Below are 20,532 nucleotides of genomic sequence, written 5' to 3' on the forward strand. Positions count from 1 at the left end.
CAGAAGTGCAGCTGGATCTGCTGAGCTCATTACTTTTATAACTTCATTGCTCATATGTATCTCAAATTACAGGACAAACTGAAAACCAGAAAATTCCAAGTAAGCATGAGAAAATATTTTTCCTGTGAGTGTGGTATGGGCTCTCAACAGCAGCATACACTTGGGTATGTATTCACCAGCCTCAACCACATGGGGATTCTGTGATTCCCTATTTCATGTTCTATTGAAAATTTATGGGATAATTTTAAAAAAAGACTTTAGATGGCCTTTGCAGTAAGTAAATACATTGTCTCTAAGAGCACCTGCAAAAGTGCCATCCTGGAATTCTTATCCTTATTTGATGTTTTAAAATTAAGACACCTCAGCTCTTACCTGAGTCATACTCTGTCACAGAGTTCTACTTTTGCAACATTAACTGTAGATGAAGACACACCCAGGGGACACACACAGTGCATCTACATCTTACGGCCCTCACTGGTCTTCTCCACTTAATCATAATTTACCAGTTGATTTAATGGGGCCTGACAACAGATACAGACCTTGGAATCTGTCTATCAGCACGTGGCTGAACACACAGGCACACAAGTGCTTTTTAAAATAAAGCTACAAGTTCTCCCTTTGAATTTGAAGTACAATGTCTTCCAAGGTATTTTTAGGTGAAAACATGTGAAGAGCAAGTGAATGAAAACCAAATGTACACAGATTTTATAAATCTTGCCTTATGAACAGAGTATAAATCTTACCATGCTAAAATTATGTACCTAACATTACACCCTCATATGCCAATTTAGTTGTCCCCAAGCGAGCCCTCTAGGGATCAGTTTACGGCCATGAAGGGAAGATGGCAGCGCTTACTATGAGTTGCTTTGATTTATTTGAAAAAATACAAGAAAGCATGTGGAGCAAACTCAGCAAATACTAAGATCCCCAAACCCAAATTCTACAGCAAATGAGAGTCGCTGTCTTGTGCCAGTTCAATGGCAATGGCACATGCTCCTCTGGGCACTACACCAGCAAATTAAACCATCTAAAAACAGGGCCTGGGTGCAGTCGTCCAAGCACAAGCAAGTGGTTAATATGCATGCCAGAGATCTCATCTCAGGTGACACTCAGCTTTCACTAATGGTCTTTTTTGTCTCCAGAAGGCACTGAGGAGTTTTGCTGGTCTGGCCAACTATCTGCAAAAGAACTGGTCAATTTTCCTGTCAGTGCTACTTTCAACCTGAATACACTGTGAGCATCTTGTGTGTAGTGAACCACGTGGAGTGTAAAGGCTATTTCAAACACTGACTTCCCTGCAGTCAGTAGCATTTTGCTTAAAAATGTTTGAATGAGACTATACATATTTTATTTTTTATTTATAAACAGGCAATATTTTAACCCGGTATTTTTTGAGCTGAAGGCTGATATGACTGTCATACACCAAATATCCAGTTTGTGTTTCTGTAATTCAGTCAAGGACAACTTGTTGGGCTGTTTCCATTTGCTTTCATATACTGACAAAGAGAAATTCCACAGCAGCACTGAGAAAGATTATGAGAATTGTGACATATAACTTATTTAACGCTTTCTTGACTTGCCGCTAAATAATAACATCTGAACAAAATATTCAGATACAATGTAATATGTTTATTTTTTTTTTTAAAATCCAATTTGTAAAGGTCCCTTTTTAAACAAAACAAGAACAAAAAAAATCAACACAATTCAGAGGGCTTATCTCATTTATCATATTCTTCCCCACTCTTCACTTATAACACAAGCAGCAACTTATAGTATTAGTGCTCATATAGTGCACTTATATGAATTTTGATTTGTGTATTAAGCATTAAATACAATGTATTTTCCGTGAGCATAGCCCAAAGAGTACACAACATTACATTTTCAAAGCATATGTTAAAAAAAAAAGACAATAAATGTATATCCAAGACAGTCAAACTCAAATATTTTGACTTGGCAAATTCTATAACGAGTAACAGCAATTTTCAACTGCGTACAAAGCAGAACAGTGCCAACATGCCTCCAGTCTGCGAGCTATGGTAAAATATCAAGCACACACATAAAGGAGAGAAGCCAAAGAAACCCACCACAGAGCTAACCTGAGGCACACCCAACTGCGACCAAACAAAGGCAGCCCACTTTCCCACTCTGTAATGCAAGGAGCCCAACAACAACAGAAAGCACTTCTACGCTACAGAAAGTGAAACAGCAACTTCTTCCAAATTTGTCTCTGCATTTTTAAACAAACTTGTTTGTAAAATTTAAAGATGAACATCTAATTATACCAAACAAATGTACAAACTATAAAGTCAGAGAAGCTCCAGAAGATTGCCACTTTCAACCTTGCATAGTGAGAGCTGGCATTGATATTGCTACCATAGCTTCAGCAGAAGATACGGAAAAGAAAAATCTTTACCTCTAAGTGATGCACATACGTAACATTTTCTTCACAAAATTCAGTTAAACTTAATAAAAGGGAAACAGCTCTAAAAAGGGAAAGATAGTGTTCACAAGCTTAGGAAAAAAATACAAAACCGGAACATTCCATAATAAAAAAATGAAAACAATAAACATTCCATCATGACAGCACCTATTTTATCACTAAATAAGCCCCATACATGCAACAAACTACAACTATTGTATAAGGCCGTCAAATTAAAGGTTTACTTTTCATATAAACAAAGTGTAAAAATAGCAACAAGTTGCAATCTTCAAATTTAATGCTATGTGAGGATTCTGTCCCCCTAGTATCATTTGGTAGCAATTTCAATATGCATTTGATATAAATGTCATTCACCTAGGAACCGTGGTACAAATACATTGTGCCTAGGACAGTATTGTCATATCTCTGCTCAACCTTGACAGAATTGGAATGCTCAACAACACTACTGAGTTCGGGGATGCTCTCAGCAGTATCCCCAAAACCATGATAGTGTCCATAGTGCAAAGTATCTCCAGGGTCTTCCACCCATGAGGGCCGGTTAGAAACACAGCTACTCGGGCTTCCATTCAGGTGGAGAGATCCACACATATCGGTGGAATTACTCATGGCTTTTTCCGGTTCCTCGGTGCCGTTACTGGCATGAATTCGATGCCTACTGGGAGAAGTTACTCCAGGAATGACTCCGTTAGGTGTTAATGCTAAGCACTCCTCACGCCTGGCATCCATCCCACTGAGCTGTTGTGCGGCGGTGAAATCCAAATGTCCATTGATGGCACATCCATTTGTCAGTGCATTCAATATGGAGCTACTGCTATTCATATCTGCATTAAGAAATACACCTGTCACCAACAATTAAGAATAGATTGAAATACATCAAAATGTCTCCACTATACTTCACTTACTTAAAAAATGTTTCCATACACAACTTTGAAAATAAATCTATCCTTTCTTTATAACAATGCAGGTAGTTCCAAGTAATGAGATCTGACCAGTAAGTTTGTGGCATGGATTCTTATGTTAAAAATGCAACTATCTATCTACATCTGTTTTGAAAATATGCCTATGTTAGTCTTTGCAAAGACAACGTGAAATTCTCCGATTTTTTTTTTTTTTCATTTAACTGTATGAAATAAGTGCAGCAGACAACATTCTGGGCAGTGTATTCAAGGGTGGAATAAAAGGCATCTTTCCACCTTAACTGTAATGCCCTCTTGGGATGGAAGATTATGTACATACAAGAAGTGAGTATCTGTGAGAGGGTGAAGAGTTGGTTTTTTTTTTTATTTTTCAGCTGTGATTTAACTGTGGCTTTTTTTTCTTTTTAGTTGTAACTCTCACAGTACAGTATGCACTGAAGTAAGTCAAACAGAGAAATGGTACATTGGGGTGCTAATATAAAATGTTTTTAAGTTCCTTTATTCAGAAAGTACTTCAATGTACCTAGCAGCTTGCTAGATAACATACTGGGCAGGTTTGTATTTAATTCTACATTTATAATAGCATGTGTACAATCCACATGCAAAATGCCATACAATAGCAACAGCAGAGTGCACAGAAGACTAAAAAATACTAGTAGTAGGAAACAAAATTCTAAAAATGTGCATGCAAAAATCACTGACAATTGTTTTGAAGCAATTTCCCCTTTGACGTTAGTAATTAGTACAATAGGTTTTGTTTCCACGAACAGATTTCATCAGTCTGTCTGAAATGCATGTTTTTGCAGTGGTACTCAAAAGTACTAGCACAAAAAATGCATGATATGTTCCACCTTAAAAATATAATTTATGTCTATATCGGTAAAGATGAGCAAGGCAAACATAGCAACTACAGAGCTATGTGGTGACATTTAAAGATTTTACATTCTGTGATTATCCTTGGATACATGCACATATGTTTATGTCTCCATGACCGCATAAACCCATGTGCAAAACAGGATTGCATTTACTGCATGTATACTAATTAATTCAGTTAATTTAGTCTGTTGGCAACTTCCCACATTTGTAAAACACTGGGTTCCCATTTAAGTGACACGTAATGAGTACCACTGTCTGACAAGGAAAAATCTGGAGTTTTGGTTCTCTTTCAGTCTTTTGCATGGCTATTATTTGAAATACAAATTACAGCACTGATACTCCACAGACACCAATAGGTAACACAAGAAATGTGTCCAATTTGTAACTCCCTGGAAGTACTAACTGGAGTTTCCTGTTTAGTCCCTACATCAGTTAAAATAACCACATCAGCTAAACTCACTAACCATGAATTCTCATTAAAAGTGGAAAAAACCCCCCACAAACCCATCAAGACTTCAAAGTTAATACTTCAGTGATGAAAACGCACAGAAGGAGTTTCATATTTTGTTTATTAACTGAAAAGTGCAAAATTTTAACTGTTTAAAAATAAACCCTTATAGGCTGGTTTTGCCAAATCAAATTTAATAAATCTGGCACTTCTATTAGTTAATATGCAAAAGTAGGTAACGAATAGTTCTAGTGATAATTATAGAATGTTATCATTGGTTAAAAATGAGCACCTATAGTAATAGAGTAATAGAGTATATTTATGAAAAAAAATAGTTTTTCATAAGTAAGAACACTTAGTAATTATCACTGGAAAATATCATAGTCTACTTCTAAAGTATTGATTATATATATGCATATATATTTATTCCTAATATATTAAAATCTATTAATTATCATTCCCTTTGTTGAATTGGATCTGTGGTACAAAGCATAAACATACTTCTGGCAGAAAAAAATTGATAAATAGGAAATTCATTTCTGAATGTAGTAACGCACTATTGTAGTAACACCATGTCTTAACCTACAAAGTGCAAAAAAAGCTGACCCCAGACAGTTTAAATCAAACTCTATACACATCCTGGGGTTACCAAAAGCATCTTGATTAAGCAGCCCTTAAAAAATCTAGAGCATTAATATACCAATCCTAGCAACATTTTTGACTGTTTCATGATGATTGGTACAAAACACAAAATCTGTTTTCCAAGGTACACTAGTTCCAAATAGTAAGATTAAAACTGTGATGTCTAATCTTCAATTTACATTAAAAAATCCCGTAGCAGGATCCTGCACTTACGTCATTGTGTCTGAACAAATTCTGAACACAGGATATATGTCCAGACTATTCTCTAGTATTTGTTGCACTGTTTTGAATATAGTTTTGTCACAACACGTTATTTTCAAAGCTAGGATGTTTCCCTATCAAGTCTTCTTACTATCTACTCAATCAAAATTAAATGAATAATTTAACTTATTTCTGAACTTCCTTTAACCCAAAATTATAGTAACTAGAAGCAAGGCACAACGTAATACAAGCCTCAGGTTAAAAGTGAACAGCCATCATGGACTTCTGTTTACCTGAAATATTAAGAAATGACTAATAAACTTCTCTTTCACCATTACAATACATTGCATGAAACAGCTAATTTTCAATACCTACTAAACCCCCAATATAATGGGTGTGTTAACAGCAATACAATAGTTTTCAAGACTCCAGACAACAATGTGCAAAAATAAAGGACTAAGTTTTATACTTAAATTAAAAATAAAACGCATATTGATTCTTGCAACGACAAGGAGTTTGCATTGCAGAAACAGTGTATATTTCAATTTCTTTTGGTCCAACAGAAGTACTCTCCTGTTGTTTGGTGTCTTCAACCATTTGAATGTTGTTGTAGTTAACAGGAAACTGTCCACTCCCACCTGATACAACAGCAAACTCTCTATCAACGTGCATATTGTCAGCATCGTCCTCAACTCCTCCATTCAGCATGGGTATTAAGCCATCGAAACTGTAAGCTGACAAAAAGAGAGTCATGTTTAGCCATTAGTTCCCACTTGAAAACTCAGCCAACAAAAAGATGAGTACTTCCATTATTAAAGCAAAAGAGAGAATTACCAGGGTACCTATTAGACTTTGCACCCACATATCAAAGTTCCTAGTCTGATGTACAAATAGGTTAATAAATAGAAATTTAAGTTACTCATATTTAGGCTTTACAGGTGATGTGCCCAACTCACATTTGTCTACTGTAAGTCTAAACTGCTCTCTTTTTCACTCCCAAGGGTCAGGTCCCAGTAACCCACCCCTATCCATACCAGACTGCTCCAGGGATCTCTTCATAGAGCTGAACAAGCAGATCTGTCTTCTGAGAGAAGCTGACAAGTGGTTAGACTGCTGGAGGGAATGCTTTAATAAGCACGATGGGCTTGACTTCACTACTGCTTCTTGTATCTACCCAGAGCACTGCTCCAGTATCATCCCAGCAGGCCCTGCCTGGCTCTCACGCTGACATTAACACGCTTTCCTGCACACACTGCACACACTCGTAATATTATGTTATAAATGCCTGCTTTGGTGGACTGCAATTCAGCTCCCATTACCTTGGGCACGACCAAAATTTTCATAAACCACTCATTTTTAAAGAACCTTAAGCTCTGAAGTGTTCCAGGGCCAAAGAGATCACTGAGGGCCTAAATCACATCAGGGCCCTTGGATCAGCAGGCTTCAAATTACCCTAAACCAGGAAGGGAAAGACATTTTCTTTTAGTTACCTAGACAAGTATGAAAGTGCAGTTTCATTTTGGTCACTTCCACGGTGCAATTCCAGGAATGCCCTCCATCACACCTCACATAGAACACCCAAAGCATCTGTGCTGAGGCTCGTGACACTGAGACACTGGTTGTGACCAGCACACACAGCACAGAGCACAAGTCAACCTGCTGAGGGCTGGACTAGAGGGGCCAGGATCAGGACTGACATGAATACAGCTGTGTGTCCAGTTGGCCCAGTGTGCATCATCATCATCACCATCTCTGAACCTGCGCACCACCCTCTGCTGACCCGCCCAGGAAGCAGGATGAAATTTCTGAAATTGATTTCAGAAAAATGAACATAAAATCCAGTTTATGTTTTTAAGTCAAAATTTTTGGCATATATCCTGAGAGTGCTCACCAATTTACTTCTGTTAATTACACTTGAGTAATTAGTTTTTATCACAGTGTACAGTGTATCAGCGTTGCCTAATTTTGAGGTTTAAGCCTTTTTTTAATACTATGGACTTGTTAGGAGATAGACCTGTGTGCATATGAACAATTGCAAGTAATGTTTATCCACTGCCCAGTTTAGTTATTCCAGGGCACAGCACACCTTAAGCATTTATCTTCTCTCAACTCTAGTGCTTACAGGTTCTTGTAAGGGATGTATGTTGTCACAGCAAGTAGTTTTTTTCAAAGCAGTGAATTGTTCTGATTTGGGGTATGGCCATCAAAATCTGACTCCTCCCTGCAAATACAGGTTGCCTTCACTCTCTGAACATCTGGAATCTCCTGTGCAAATAGACTTTGAAGGACAACAGACCAGTGTGGTTTTAGTAAGTTTAAAATTAACACAAAATTGGGCTTATTCTTTACAAAGGCCAGCTAAGCACAAAGATGTACTGATACCACCTCATTACTCAGCTCTGTTGTTTACCAAAAAGCCTCAGGAACAGTGACTCATTCTCAGTGCAACAGACTTTTTACATCGATGCAATAGTTATTACTGATGCTGATGTCTTTGAGGGCAAACACGTCAGATTAGAAACTGCAGCTTCCGCAGCTGGGATGCGTCTCTTAGTTACTCCAAACACCTTCAAGCAAAAGCAGCAAAGCTTTTGCATTTGTTTGTGAAGGTCTTAAGAAGTCATACTGGTAACACTTTCAAAAATTACCGACTCCAATTCCTTTTCCAACATTTCTGTAATTGCACAGGAGCACTCATTCACTTCAAGCATTGTCCATTTGCTCAATCTAATTTAGGTACTGGACCAGCTCTGTACAGCGAAAGGTAATGCAGATACTGCTACTTCATGGCAAAAGAGAGAACATGTGTAGCCCAGTGCCACCCCTCCAGACTGTGGGGAAATGCTGCCTATCGACTGAAAGAGACAGCTGCTTAGGAACATTCAGATGGAGCAGCTCTTCAAAATGCAAGATAAATTAACCTGACTTCAGGTAGTGCCTCCTGGTAGCAGATCAATGGACTGAAAACATCTTTCTGTAGTTGTTATGGGCACTTGTAAGTGCAAGTTCTCTTATCCTATGTAGCGACCTGGGAAATACTTACTCCTGAAGTCTTGTATTTAACTGCACAGGGACTCTTCTCCATAATGAAATTTATCATTTAGACTAGCTACATGAAGCAACATATCCTGTTTATGACTGGCAATGGAGTACCCAGTTATGGTCTCTGATCCTGCTATAGGCAAAACGGCGTCTGGATAGCAAGTACTGAACAAATACTAGAGTAGATATCAATGTGATTTATGTTACCCAGGTCATATTTAAAAACATGGTTTAGGTCTCAATTGCCCTTGCTATCTGGAATTAGGCACTGTTAAAGCCCATTCTATTTGGCTCACTGAAAGTCACATATGTTAGAAAGCATCTTCAATGAAGACCTACAAAGTCCCTTTCCTGATGCTAAAGAAAAGCATCCTTTAGCATCATTAGGAAAAAGGAGGTTTGAGTTCAGAACTACTCCCTTGTTTTTAATAAGAATTTAGTGGGATGACCAATAGAAAGGAAGAAGATAATTCTCCTTAATCATGTTACTCAAGGTGTTCCTAAGATGTAAAAAACCATTTCTACATAGAGCTGCCAAAAGGTATCTTTAGGTTATACTACTCCATTATTCCTGGCAAAGAAGCAGTATCCTCAATTCAAGGCTGGATAGGAAACCTTAAGGTTCATTCTAGTCTAACACCCTTCTGGTAAGATAGCAGTTCCCCTTGGAAAACAATCCTGGAAACTTAAAGAATGTTAACTTACAGACATAACCCCTCTAGATTTGAGAAACCTTTCTGCATTCAATTTCTTCCATCCACCCTACCTAGCAGTTTCTGAACTGTGAATTAATCCCTGAACAGAAAATTATCAGAACATCTGGGCATCTCTGTGAATCCATGGAATGTTATTTGACTCTCCTAAAGCTGAAGAAACTGAGGAAGGAGTAGAAGCTAATTTCAGCTCCTACTCCTCTGCGTAAATATTCTTGGCATCATACAGCTTTAGCACTTTCTGGAAATAGAAATTTCTGAACACGCCAAGATGATGATAGGAAAAACTGGGATCTTGCAGCATGGAATAATTGTATTAATCTGCTTCTTGTATTAATATGTAATTTAGATATGTGAGTTTGTCAATAATACTCAACATCCACTCCAAAAGGCTTTAAAACGTTTATTTTCCTTTCTCAGCAACAGTATCAACCCATCCCTTTTACCTCTGGGGTCTCACCTTCTGTTCTAGCCTTCTTTACTCCAGCAGACTCCGTATCTTCAAAGGATCTCTTTCGACTTGTCCCACCACTGAATGGATTGGGACCTGCATTCTGATGAACCCCATTTAAGGTGCCATTGCTATAGAAACGATTCAGGTGACAGTTCTGGAGGTTCAAGAGAAACTGGGCACATTCTTGGAAGCCCTGGGTATGTGCAAGGTCTGCTGCTGTCAGGCCACTGGCATTTCTCAAGCTGTACAATACAAAGAAACTGGATTACACTCATTCATCAGGCTAGCTGGCTGCTGCTGCTGCCCTTACTGACTATCTATCTGCTGGTGATGAGAGAAAACATACACTTAGCAAATTTTCCATTAAGAAATTAGTTATCAATCTTAGTTTTATAACTAACTTAACTTTTTGCACATATATCTCACTTCTAAGCAAAATTTGGGAGACAATACACTTTTAAATAAAATCAATATACTATGTGCCTTAAACCATCTTCCTATTTAAACTTCTCAAAATGCTTTATTCTAAAATAGTCTGAAGTAGCTGACCTTTACATAAACTTCAGACTAATTTAAGTGTCGAATTTTACCATCTTCTGCAGTTTATTCTGAAATCTATTGCTTTAACTTGAGCAAGAGATCAAATACTCAAAACAAACTTAACATGACTTGGCAATTGTCCATGGCATTCTGGTTTCTAAGGTAACAACAACATCACCATTCTTCCTAACAACAAAATATATACATATATAGTAAAAGATAGATAGATAAAGATGCTATACTTAGGTATGCTTTGCTTATACTTTTGTTTCTGGTTTGTTTCTCATTTCAAAGTGTGTGACATCATAAGTACTAGGACTTGCTTTGGTAATTTCAACTAAGACTTTTCTGTGCACAAGAGAATGGCACTGGATTTTGCATATTCTAGTGCATCAAGGAGGTTAGGAATGAAATCAGGGAGGATATGTAGAGATGTAGAGGTTTAATTTGAGAAAGTGCTGTATCACATGCACTTACACAAACATACAGGATACCTTATGCTTAGCAATTTAGGCTAACTTCATAAGGAACAGCATAGAAGTGGAGACAAGAGGGCCAGGAATGACGAAACTAGATGGTGAAGCAAAAGATGCCAATTAATCTTTCCTATTATTTTTCCAGACAGACATAACTAGTCAGAAAAATGGAATTTTTGTTTCTTGGCTTCAGTCGTTTAGACAAGACCATTACTTAAAAATCCAGAAACAGAACAGCTAACAGAATAAGAATTCAGAAGATTGATAGACCTGATTCTCTTCAAACTCCAGCTCATGAGAAGAAATCAAGGAACAAAGCCCAGATTTGCTTCCTAGGTCACTGTAACTTATTTGCTATAAGAAAATCTTTAGAAACTATTACAGCAAGACTACTTCCATAAATTGCTAAGTCAAAATACTACAGTCACAAAACCCACAACCTAAACCAGGGTAATTTCATTCTATATTACACTATTCTAAGTCACTATTTACTTGGACCTCTAGTGAAAATCCACAGAACACCAGTCAAGAGCAGTCTAGAAAGGAAGACTTCAGAACATTGAAAAACCTAGTAAGTCAAAAGAAGTGAAACTTTGAGGTGGTGGTATCAGTCAGAAGAGCTGCAAAGTGAATAATCTGTTCTGTGCATCCAGTGCAGGCAGTATACAAATGGGATTAATATGAACAAAGGATAATTAAAGTTAGCATCAGGAGAAAGTTTCAGAGTATAAAAGTTGCTGAATCTTGAGAGGGGTCTCTTCCCCTCATTTTAAGAGTGGTCTATGATATCAGAAATTCTACAGTCAAATCTTTCCCCTGCTGAACTGGATGACCTGCTGAAGTTGCTGCTAAGCAACATTTGATACTCCTTTAGTAATTCTAATTTACTTGTGCAGCGTAAGGATGTAGAACAATGAAACTACAGCTTAGGAAATAGAAATTTTAACAGATCTGTTCTGGTCAAAAAGAAAAGCTCAGTTCTCCGATACCTTTCTTAAATTTGCGAGCCCCAAAAGAACAGTAAAAGAAATCTAAGTAATAGCAAAATAAATAAAGTTACACAAAGATAAAAATGACAAAACCAATACAGTATTGAATGGCCACCTAATTTAATAGAAGTTCAAGGAGTCAGTAATTCTATTATTTAGCAAGTACTACTGAACACTAACTCTGCTTTGAAAAGTTGACTGTAAAAGACTACAGTTAAGTCACCATTTTCCAAAGGAACATCAATATAAGATGCCAGAGGCATTTGGAGATGTACAAACAAAGATCAAAGCGTGTAAAGCTACACGACCAAACTCTGGGAAAGAAAAACTAAATTTCCCAGAAATGAAAAAAGAGTTCGCCAAATTTTAAAATGCAATGATCTTCACTATTCATAGATCTCTCCCACTCCTAACCTCTTCCTGAACAAATTACTCTAAACAGGTAAACAAAGATGTGCTTGTTCTACAGAAATATTCTGGAAGCACTGCATAGGTTTCCAAGGGACTCAAGACTATTGGATGTAACATTCTTGCTTCTGTGAGTTTAGAAACACCCCTCTTAAATGTGCGAATCTGAATTTAGCCTATCAAGTTAGCAATGAAAAAAGAAAAGAAGCTTAATAAAATAAGATTATAGGCTCTAGATTACTAGAAACTTTTTGCACAAATGTTATGGAAGATAACACAGTTGTTAAGTTCTCCCTGCTCACTTACAGTGGGAACACTAATTTGAGTATCTTTTCTATATCCATTTGTCAATTAATCAAAGCATGATTATTGGACTTTCATATACTTTCAAATTTCCATTAAACTGGCTTACATTCCAGTATTAACAGGAAGAAGAAAAAGAAAAGCTGACAAATTTTGCAGAAACCTTCTGTCACTTTCTCAAAAGCAGGCTAGAAAGATAAAAAAGACCTACTTCTTTAGCTGATTTTTCTAGCTTTTTCTAGGAAGAAAAAATCTGTCAGTGGGAACACAAAAGGCAGCAAGAGCTAGCTGTGCTATATCAGCCTATCATAACAAAATGCAAGCAATCAAAAAAAAAAAAAAAGGCTAATGTAAGTAGGAACAAAATAGGAAAGAAAATGCTCTTAACAGGTATCACAGAGTTTAACCAGACTGGAATAGTTTTATGTATTTTCAAAGTAATTTAGACATATTGTCAGATTCTGAGTCTGTAACAGAAAAAGTGTCATACAGTCCTTCCAGAAACCCTGGAGTACTTGAATAAATTAAAAAGCTGGATAGCTACTAGACCATTCTTTAAAAGTGTTAATCTGGACTTGGAGTGGAACCACCCTGTTATAGCTGTAATTACAAGGAACTGAGAATACATCTAATACTAAACCTGCAGTGTATGATCTACCTCAAATGCTGCCCATGTCTGACAGTGAAGCGTCTGCCTCAGCTTATCCCAGGAGCTAAGAATTTAAGTGTCATTACTGTAGACAGACTAGATTATATAGATGAAAATAGAAATGGTTCACTGTTCCGACCACACATAAGACTTAAGAGGAGTTCAACCTCTGATGCGCAACCCCTAGGTCAGCCCTTGGCTATGAACTGCAATTATATGTGAACTGACTATCAAGTTAAAAGGAGGAGAAATAGTATGTGATTCATTTGGCTACAAAGTGTCAAATGGCTATGACAGGAAAGAAAATGAAACAAAAATCAACAAGGAGAAAACTCAAAGATAATCACTATATTCAAGTAAATTTTCAACTATTTCAGTTATTGTGTCCCTTGAAAGGTACTTCATTTATCGTACCTGCTGACATAAAGGAAAAATATTGGGAAAGGATATTATAACTGAAAGTAACTTCAAGACCTGGGCTGTGAAAGAAAAACACTGGAAAAAAAAGTAAACCAGTGGACAGCATGGACAGAATTACCTCACTGTTATGTCTTGAAAAAAACCCAATCTTTTCCACCCATCCTCCACTTCTTAAAAAAGTTAAAAGTCCCTTTGGTACCAGCTTTGATCTTTTATCCTAAACATCTTGAAAGAGTGGAAGCTCCAAAGAAACTCAAAACACACTGATATTAAATCTTCAGGCAAACTGTCCTTTTGTTACTGCTAATCATACAGCAAATATGACAGCTCTATTTCTGCAACTGCATTACTCAGAATTAAAAAATGAGTACAGAAAGTTCTAGCAGGTTTTACATTTTGTTTCGTATGGGCTTTTGTTGTTGTTAGCTCTTTTTTAAAAACTTCTTGTTTCATGTCATAGATGCCAAACTTAAGGACAAACTTATGTTTCTATTCAAGGTTTGTCTCTAGGCTAACTGAAACAAGCCAAAGAACAAGTTACAAACACTGCATTTTTCAAATGAATTCCTTATGAAGGAAAAAGCCAGCAGCAAGGAAGGTGTGTAAGGATGGAATGAAGACATAAATAAGAAAAGCAGAGTAAGTCCTGAAAAGTGATGTGCTTTATGTTTCGTCAGCCTTTATTAAACAGTATTCATTGACTTAGAAAATTCTGCACTAAAGGGTGGCATAGTTACTGTCAAATCAGACAAGCAGTGCTCCAAAAAATTCTTTCTCTCTCCAGTAAAAAAGAAAAAAGTCAAAAACTAAAGACAACTCTCAAGGTCACTCCAGCTGCATGAACGGGTTGAAAAACTGAAGAAAGGACACTGAAAACAGAAGCTCTGAAAATATAATTCCTTTTTTGGCACCTGCTCCAGACAGGAACATACATGAAAGCATGAACTGACAAACAGAAGAAAAATTCCTTACTTAACATTGCCCAGGGCTAAAGGCAGTTGTCCGAAAATCAGTTCACTCCACGTTTAGAAAACACATACCTTGCATCCTTTCCAAGGCAATTCAAGTATTTGAAAAATGACTGAGTCCTGTTCAGGTTTTTTTCACTTAGCAGCATTTTAAAATTTTTTTGCTATATAGTTTATCCACTGTTTCCATTATTACTAGAAATGAATTTAAATCATGAAGCATGGTATTATTTACCCTCAGCCTTCTTGTAGGCTAAAATCCAGGAGATAGGAATAAAAACATCTTGTTTTCTTCAAAGTACAGAAGCATAAGATGCTAACTCCAAGGCAAAAGAAGAAAGCCAAATGTAAGGAAGGATATATTTTCATATTATAAAGTTATTCTAGATAGAAAAAAATCCACAAGAAAAGCTGGTGAAATTCTGAATAGGGATGAGTACGTGATTGTGAAGTTTCTTGACATATGACACTTGCATTGTTCTGTAGTGACAGGTGTTTTATAAATAAACTCAAAATGCACACTGATATATTGAGTTAATGCTCTGACTTTTGCATATGCATTTATTCACAGACCTACAGTGCTTAAAACAACACTTAAACATGTTTTTCTTCTTCCATCAAGTGATGTCCACAGGCAGTCTTCAAAACCGACTAATCTTGGCATGAAGAGGACTTTTCTTTAGTATCCATTTTTCTCCCTCTGGTTGACATCATCTGAACTCCCATTCTAAATGCCCAGTTCATCTGAGAGTCCTGGTATCCAGTTAAAGCAGCTATAAAGAGGACACTGATGAAGCATGAGTTTAGGTATTTCCTTCTTCTGAAATGCTTTTTCAAAAATGTTGGCTGTTAGTGTAATTCAATTGTTGCTCAAAACCAAGAGACAAGTGCATTATCTGGCCAAACAGGATTGGTGTACAGAAACATGAAGTTAACTTTCAGATTCGCTTTATTTAGGAGGAAATGTTTATTATTTCAATCTAATTTAAGAAGTTTACTAAAGGAAGGAAAAAATTTAAGGCAAGCTTTTAAAAAATATTCAAGACACTTCCACTATGGCTAAGCCATAGAAAGTAAAAAAGAAAGAAACCAACTCAAAATCTAGAATTGATTAAAAATGATTTTGTGCAAGGAAGATTTACTTCAGCGTAACTTACAAAATTTACTCTTTGAAAGATCTGTGGAAAGAAAACAAAGACTTGTGCTTCTCATATAGAATTATAAATGCTATTGAATTTACTTTAAAAAAAATTGCTTCTAAGTTGCTTTAGTTGTTAATTTTTCATATTCATTGGCAGAAAAAAGGCAAGTAGATTTCTACGTCTTTTTAACATAGAAATACACTATCTTCAACTTATAATGTCACATACTTTGAAAAACAAAACAAACATTTGCTACAAAAAGTCAGCAATAAATCTTTTTGAAAATCATATATGAAAAAAAAATCTCCTAAGTGCTTAATTTGAAATAGTGATTACAGCACCTACAGCTTACTGTGTTTTTGTTAATGCCATGCGACAATCTAAGAAAATAAACCACAGTTTTCGTATATCAATGTAAAATCTGTTAAAAATTACTGATCTCAACTTATCTATTGTTAGTTTACAAATAAAAATGTAGATAATTGTAAATTAGGGTAAGCAAAGCATGCAAATCTATAGATTCTATATCTGAATTCCTAGATTAGCATTAAAACCAATCACCGCAACAAATACCTCAACAGTATGCCTTGTGTGCAGAAAGGAAGCGATACTGAACATTCAATGCCACAACTGTAAGGTTTTCGGAGAAGCACCTGTGGCAGTTTCAGCAGTTTCTATATGGAATGCTCCCCCTTTCTAGGATTACTTGAAAAAATCAAGTCAATTCGAATTACGTAGCTGTAAAACATTGACATGTGTAGTTTTTACAGTTTCAGAATCTTCTGTTTGATTTAAACGGGCAATGGTGCATAAACAGGAAACTTATATCATAAGGGATCACATATTTGCAGGCAACATTAAGATTAAAAGTACATTAACATACATAAAGTGCGGTAGCACATTATTCAATATGTAAGCCATTGTCATGTGACCACCTTAACAACAAGATACTAAGCCTTTTATGCCTTTAAAAGCATTATAACTTTCATCCTGAAACCAATTTTTCAGTTCTTCACTGAAATTTATATAGAATGGATTAAAGTTACCGGTCAACTCATGGCTTCAATTACTTTAAATTTAGTAGGCTGTATCTCAAAAGAATTAGTAGCTATTCCTATACAAAAATTAGCAGATACAAGGATTAAAACAAAACAAAAGAAGAAAGAGAAAAAAAAAGATCAGAACACTAAAATGCCCACAGTGAGAAAAATTGTTTCCTATATAAACAGTAGTATACTAGTCTAAAATTTCTAAAGCAAAATTATTTTCAAATACTAAACTTTAAGTGTTTTAACCCTTTGGTGTCCAAATACGGAAGTTATAAAATTGTTTCCAACTTTTTTTTTCCAGATACCAAGAGAAAAATAATCTTAACTAAACAAATGTGTGTTACTGCTGGGGACAGCTATACAAATTCATGCTAGAATTACATACTGGGCATCTACAAAAGCACAAGTTGGTGCCAAGTTTTTATTTCACAACAAAGCATTTGGCAGCTGAAATTATTTTACACTTTTAAAACCAGTGGTAGAGTTCCTGTGAACATCGTCCAAAATCATAACAAGAGGAACATACTGGACAGAAGGACTCTGCTTTGTGAAGCCACTTTTTCCACATAAAAATCAAGGTTCACTCTGAATTATGCAGCTGTAATTAGCTCCTCGATACTTCAACTCCTGACTGAGCAAACACTGGCAGAAGAAAGAACTCATTAACCATGGTAGGCGATGTTGCAATTACCACAAACATCACCATCAGGATTTTTTGTTGTACCTGTATTCCTGTTTATATGCTTTACTAAAGACTTCAAACAGTCCACTTCATTTTCAGCATCTTTTGTAAAAAATATTTGCATTTCCAAGTAAACTTTTCCCTGAACAAGATAGGCCTGACTTGGCATGGTACGAGCAACAATATTTTTAAATTCATATTTCATTATTTAAGAAGTGATTCCTAAAAACCCTTCACAAAGGGAAGGTATGGAAGATCATGGTGACTCTTGGAACAACAGTCTGACTGCAATACAGCATAACAGGAAAGACCTTTCCTATTAAAATGAAAATATTTCCTAGATCACTAGCAAAATGAAATTCCGAATAAGTGTCTTTACAGTACTGCAGCCACTTTAAATACAAAGAGAATGTAAGAGTTACTTCGCCAGCCTTATGGCAATGAGAACTATCACTGCTGTTGCTTTCACGTTTCTAGAAACAGAGCAAGAATTGCAAATAAAGTTGCTAACAATGAAGAAAGTGTAATGGATAACTACTGAGGACAGGTTCAGTGCAAACTCTGACTTGAAAAGACAAAACAGCTTGCAACACAAGAGTTCTACCAAGAGGACTCTAGTAGCAAATAATATGACATTATTTCTCCTCAACACAGCAACTGAAACCCAAAGATAGCTTAGAATTAGAGAAATGAAGGAAGCAAGCTTCTCTCCAATGTGCCAAACTTGGAAGAAAGTTCAAGCTATTCAGTACAAAAAGCATGGACAGTGAAAGTTTGGAAATAAAACTTAAGTAAAGAGGTAAATTAATTTTAAGGTATTTTTGTGCCAAAAGCAGGAAAAAAAAATCAAGAACGAAAGGACTATAGGTATAAGATGGTTTCATTATTTTCCCATAATGGGCACAGAGAGGGACACTATCAAACTACACTTTTTTTTTGGCGTCAAAAATAACTTGATGTGTTTACTCAAGCAAACAAAATCTTTTGGATTAAGGAACTGCTGAAGTGCGTAAAACCAGTTTAAATGCACTTCACAAAAAAGTTTTTCCAACTCAGATAGATTTTTCTCCCTTTATAAGAAAATTTATCTCATACAAGCATAACCAAGCAAAACAGAATGAAGCTGAAGAGTGATATTTTCTCTAAGTTATAATTATCAAAGCTCTTCCAGGGTTTGTTAAGCCTCCATGCAATGATATACATCTTGTAACCAATAGTTCTTGACACATATTAGAAAACTCTTCTGACCAACCTGAACATGTTCTGGGCTATGCCACAACTACCTCCTGGGTTTTTTTGTCCAGATGCTACTAGGTACTAGTTGACCTATGAACAACTATACTGAAAAGACACCAACTAGATCAGCACACAAAACCAAATCAACACAGCAGGCTAGAGCACACATTGCAATAAACAATCCTCTCATCACATATCTAGTCAAAAACTACTGCCTGATCAAACACAGCACCCCTACAGATCACCACCACTGACATCTGGACTAACCATCGGAACGAATCAGACTATTATATTTGGGATATAATTGGTTCTTTCACTGTATTTAACTCTGGCCAAGCTCCACTTTGTAACATTTTGGTTTCTCCACCTGACTTAACTGTACCCAAGCTTCTGTTGCCGGAATAGCAACAGAATAGCTTATCTTGCAGGAGAAAAAAAAAAAAAAAAAAGAGAGAAAAAAAAATCTCTATCTGAAGGGAAAATGCACACATTAATGTGAACATTAGCACAATATCTTAAGTGAAGACAGATCAATCCCAACAAAAAACCCCAAACATTCCTGTCAGAAATCTGAGCTATCTGCATATAAAAGTCTTGGTAACACTTCCATATTCTTTACCCAGCTCTCTTAGACTGAAGAAAAGCCAAGAAACCAGCGCTATAAGGCTTCTCACTAATGAATAAGCTACCCTATCAACCTCACATGTATCTTGTGAACTTCCTCTTTATGCTCCAGAAAGGTCTTAAGTATCACTGCTTTAATGATGGATTTTACTTTACTCATAAAAAGCAGAACCTCTCATATTCTGCTCTATTTTCAAACTGATGTCACTAATCACGGTTGTTATTCCACCGCCAATAATCTGCATTCAAACTGAACAGGAATTCAGTGGTACGAGTTTGCCTCAGCTTCCTGCAATTATTTGGAATGACTGTATCCATGAGAACAACCCTTTTCCACACTGGTTTACTCTAAGACTGAGCCTCTCTCATTTTTTATCAGGTATCCATGCATATACATTCTGCTTTGGTATTTCCAGATCTTTTCTTCAGACTAAGTCCAAACTACTGCCTTACTTCACAACCACAAGCTCCTACAAACCACCTCAAGCACTTCTACAACCATAGCAACCAAACAGGAAACCAAACATGGAAGAAATTACCAAACTTTACTTGCAGATTTTTTTTGAAGGAGATTTAGTATTTTACCACTGAAATGTACATGCCACTTTGAATTTGCCGTTCCATAAGAATTTATATTAAATGAGAAAGGCAGAATAAATTCCAACATGTGTATCCTCTACACTGAAAAATGGTCAATGCAAGAGTACTACAGTGATGGCCCTTAAAATGCTTGTTACATACAATTAAACAAGAACTGCCACATTTTTTCCCTTAACTATACAGCAATGCCTAATAATGCAGCAATAGCAATTAATCCAGCAGTTTAACTGCTATCTGGAGGCAATCAGGTTTACAAAAAGAATGCATATGAAGTGTTCTGAGTTTGGAAACAGATTATACAAGCATTAATAAATATACTAATTAACAGATAAGAACCTCTCTGTTGAAAAAGCACCTAAATCCAAATGATCAGTAAGAACCTGAAGCATTATTCTCAAGATGAGGTTAATTTAATGACTGTAGGAAAGAAGAAGTGGTTCTTCTACACTGAATCCATGCCATTATACAGCTTCTGAAGTAAAAAGATGAACAGTCGTGGCACTTCACAAGTAGGTAAACACCAGAAATGGACTGCAGTTCAGTATTACAAGTTTGGTAGTTAAGTTTGCTAGGCAAGAAAAATAAGCACACATTACAAACCCTCAGCTCCTAAGATTTTAAGAAATCAGGAAGATATCCAGAAACTAAGGCAGGAGATTTCTGAACCCTGAGATCCTTGAAGAGAACAGGCCATGTAAGCTTCCCCTCCAGTC

The 20,532-nt window shown here is 36.3% G+C and overlaps 1 protein-coding gene across 6 annotated transcripts in view; it reads right to left on the bottom strand.

Annotated features, from left to right (window-relative positions):
* Positions 1 to 1,611: 1,611 nt before the first annotated feature.
* The window catches only part of ANKRD10 (ankyrin repeat domain 10), a 31,340-nt gene continuing 12,419 nt past the window's right edge, over positions 1,612 to 20,532 (bottom strand). For 5 of the 6 annotated variants that reach the window (XM_042038633.1, XM_042038659.1, XM_042038666.1 and 2 more), the window contains 3 exons: positions 9,740 to 9,975; positions 6,163 to 6,258; positions 1,612 to 3,279 (listed from right to left, as the gene is read on the bottom strand). In XM_042038633.1, coding sequence (XP_041894567.1) covers positions 2,795 to 3,279; positions 6,163 to 6,258; positions 9,740 to 9,975 — 817 coding nt within the window. In that variant the 3' untranslated portion in view covers positions 1,612 to 2,794. The remainder of the gene's footprint in view (positions 3,280 to 6,162; positions 6,259 to 9,739; positions 9,976 to 20,532) is intronic. The other variant, XM_042038642.1, reaches the window with a different exon arrangement.

This window comes from Corvus kubaryi, unplaced genomic scaffold, assembly GCF_017639235.1.
Source record: "Corvus kubaryi isolate FWS band 111438036 unplaced genomic scaffold, C.kubaryi_AGA036_p1.0 133, whole genome shotgun sequence".
In the NCBI taxonomy this organism is placed as follows: Eukaryota; Metazoa; Chordata; class Aves; order Passeriformes; family Corvidae; genus Corvus; species Corvus kubaryi.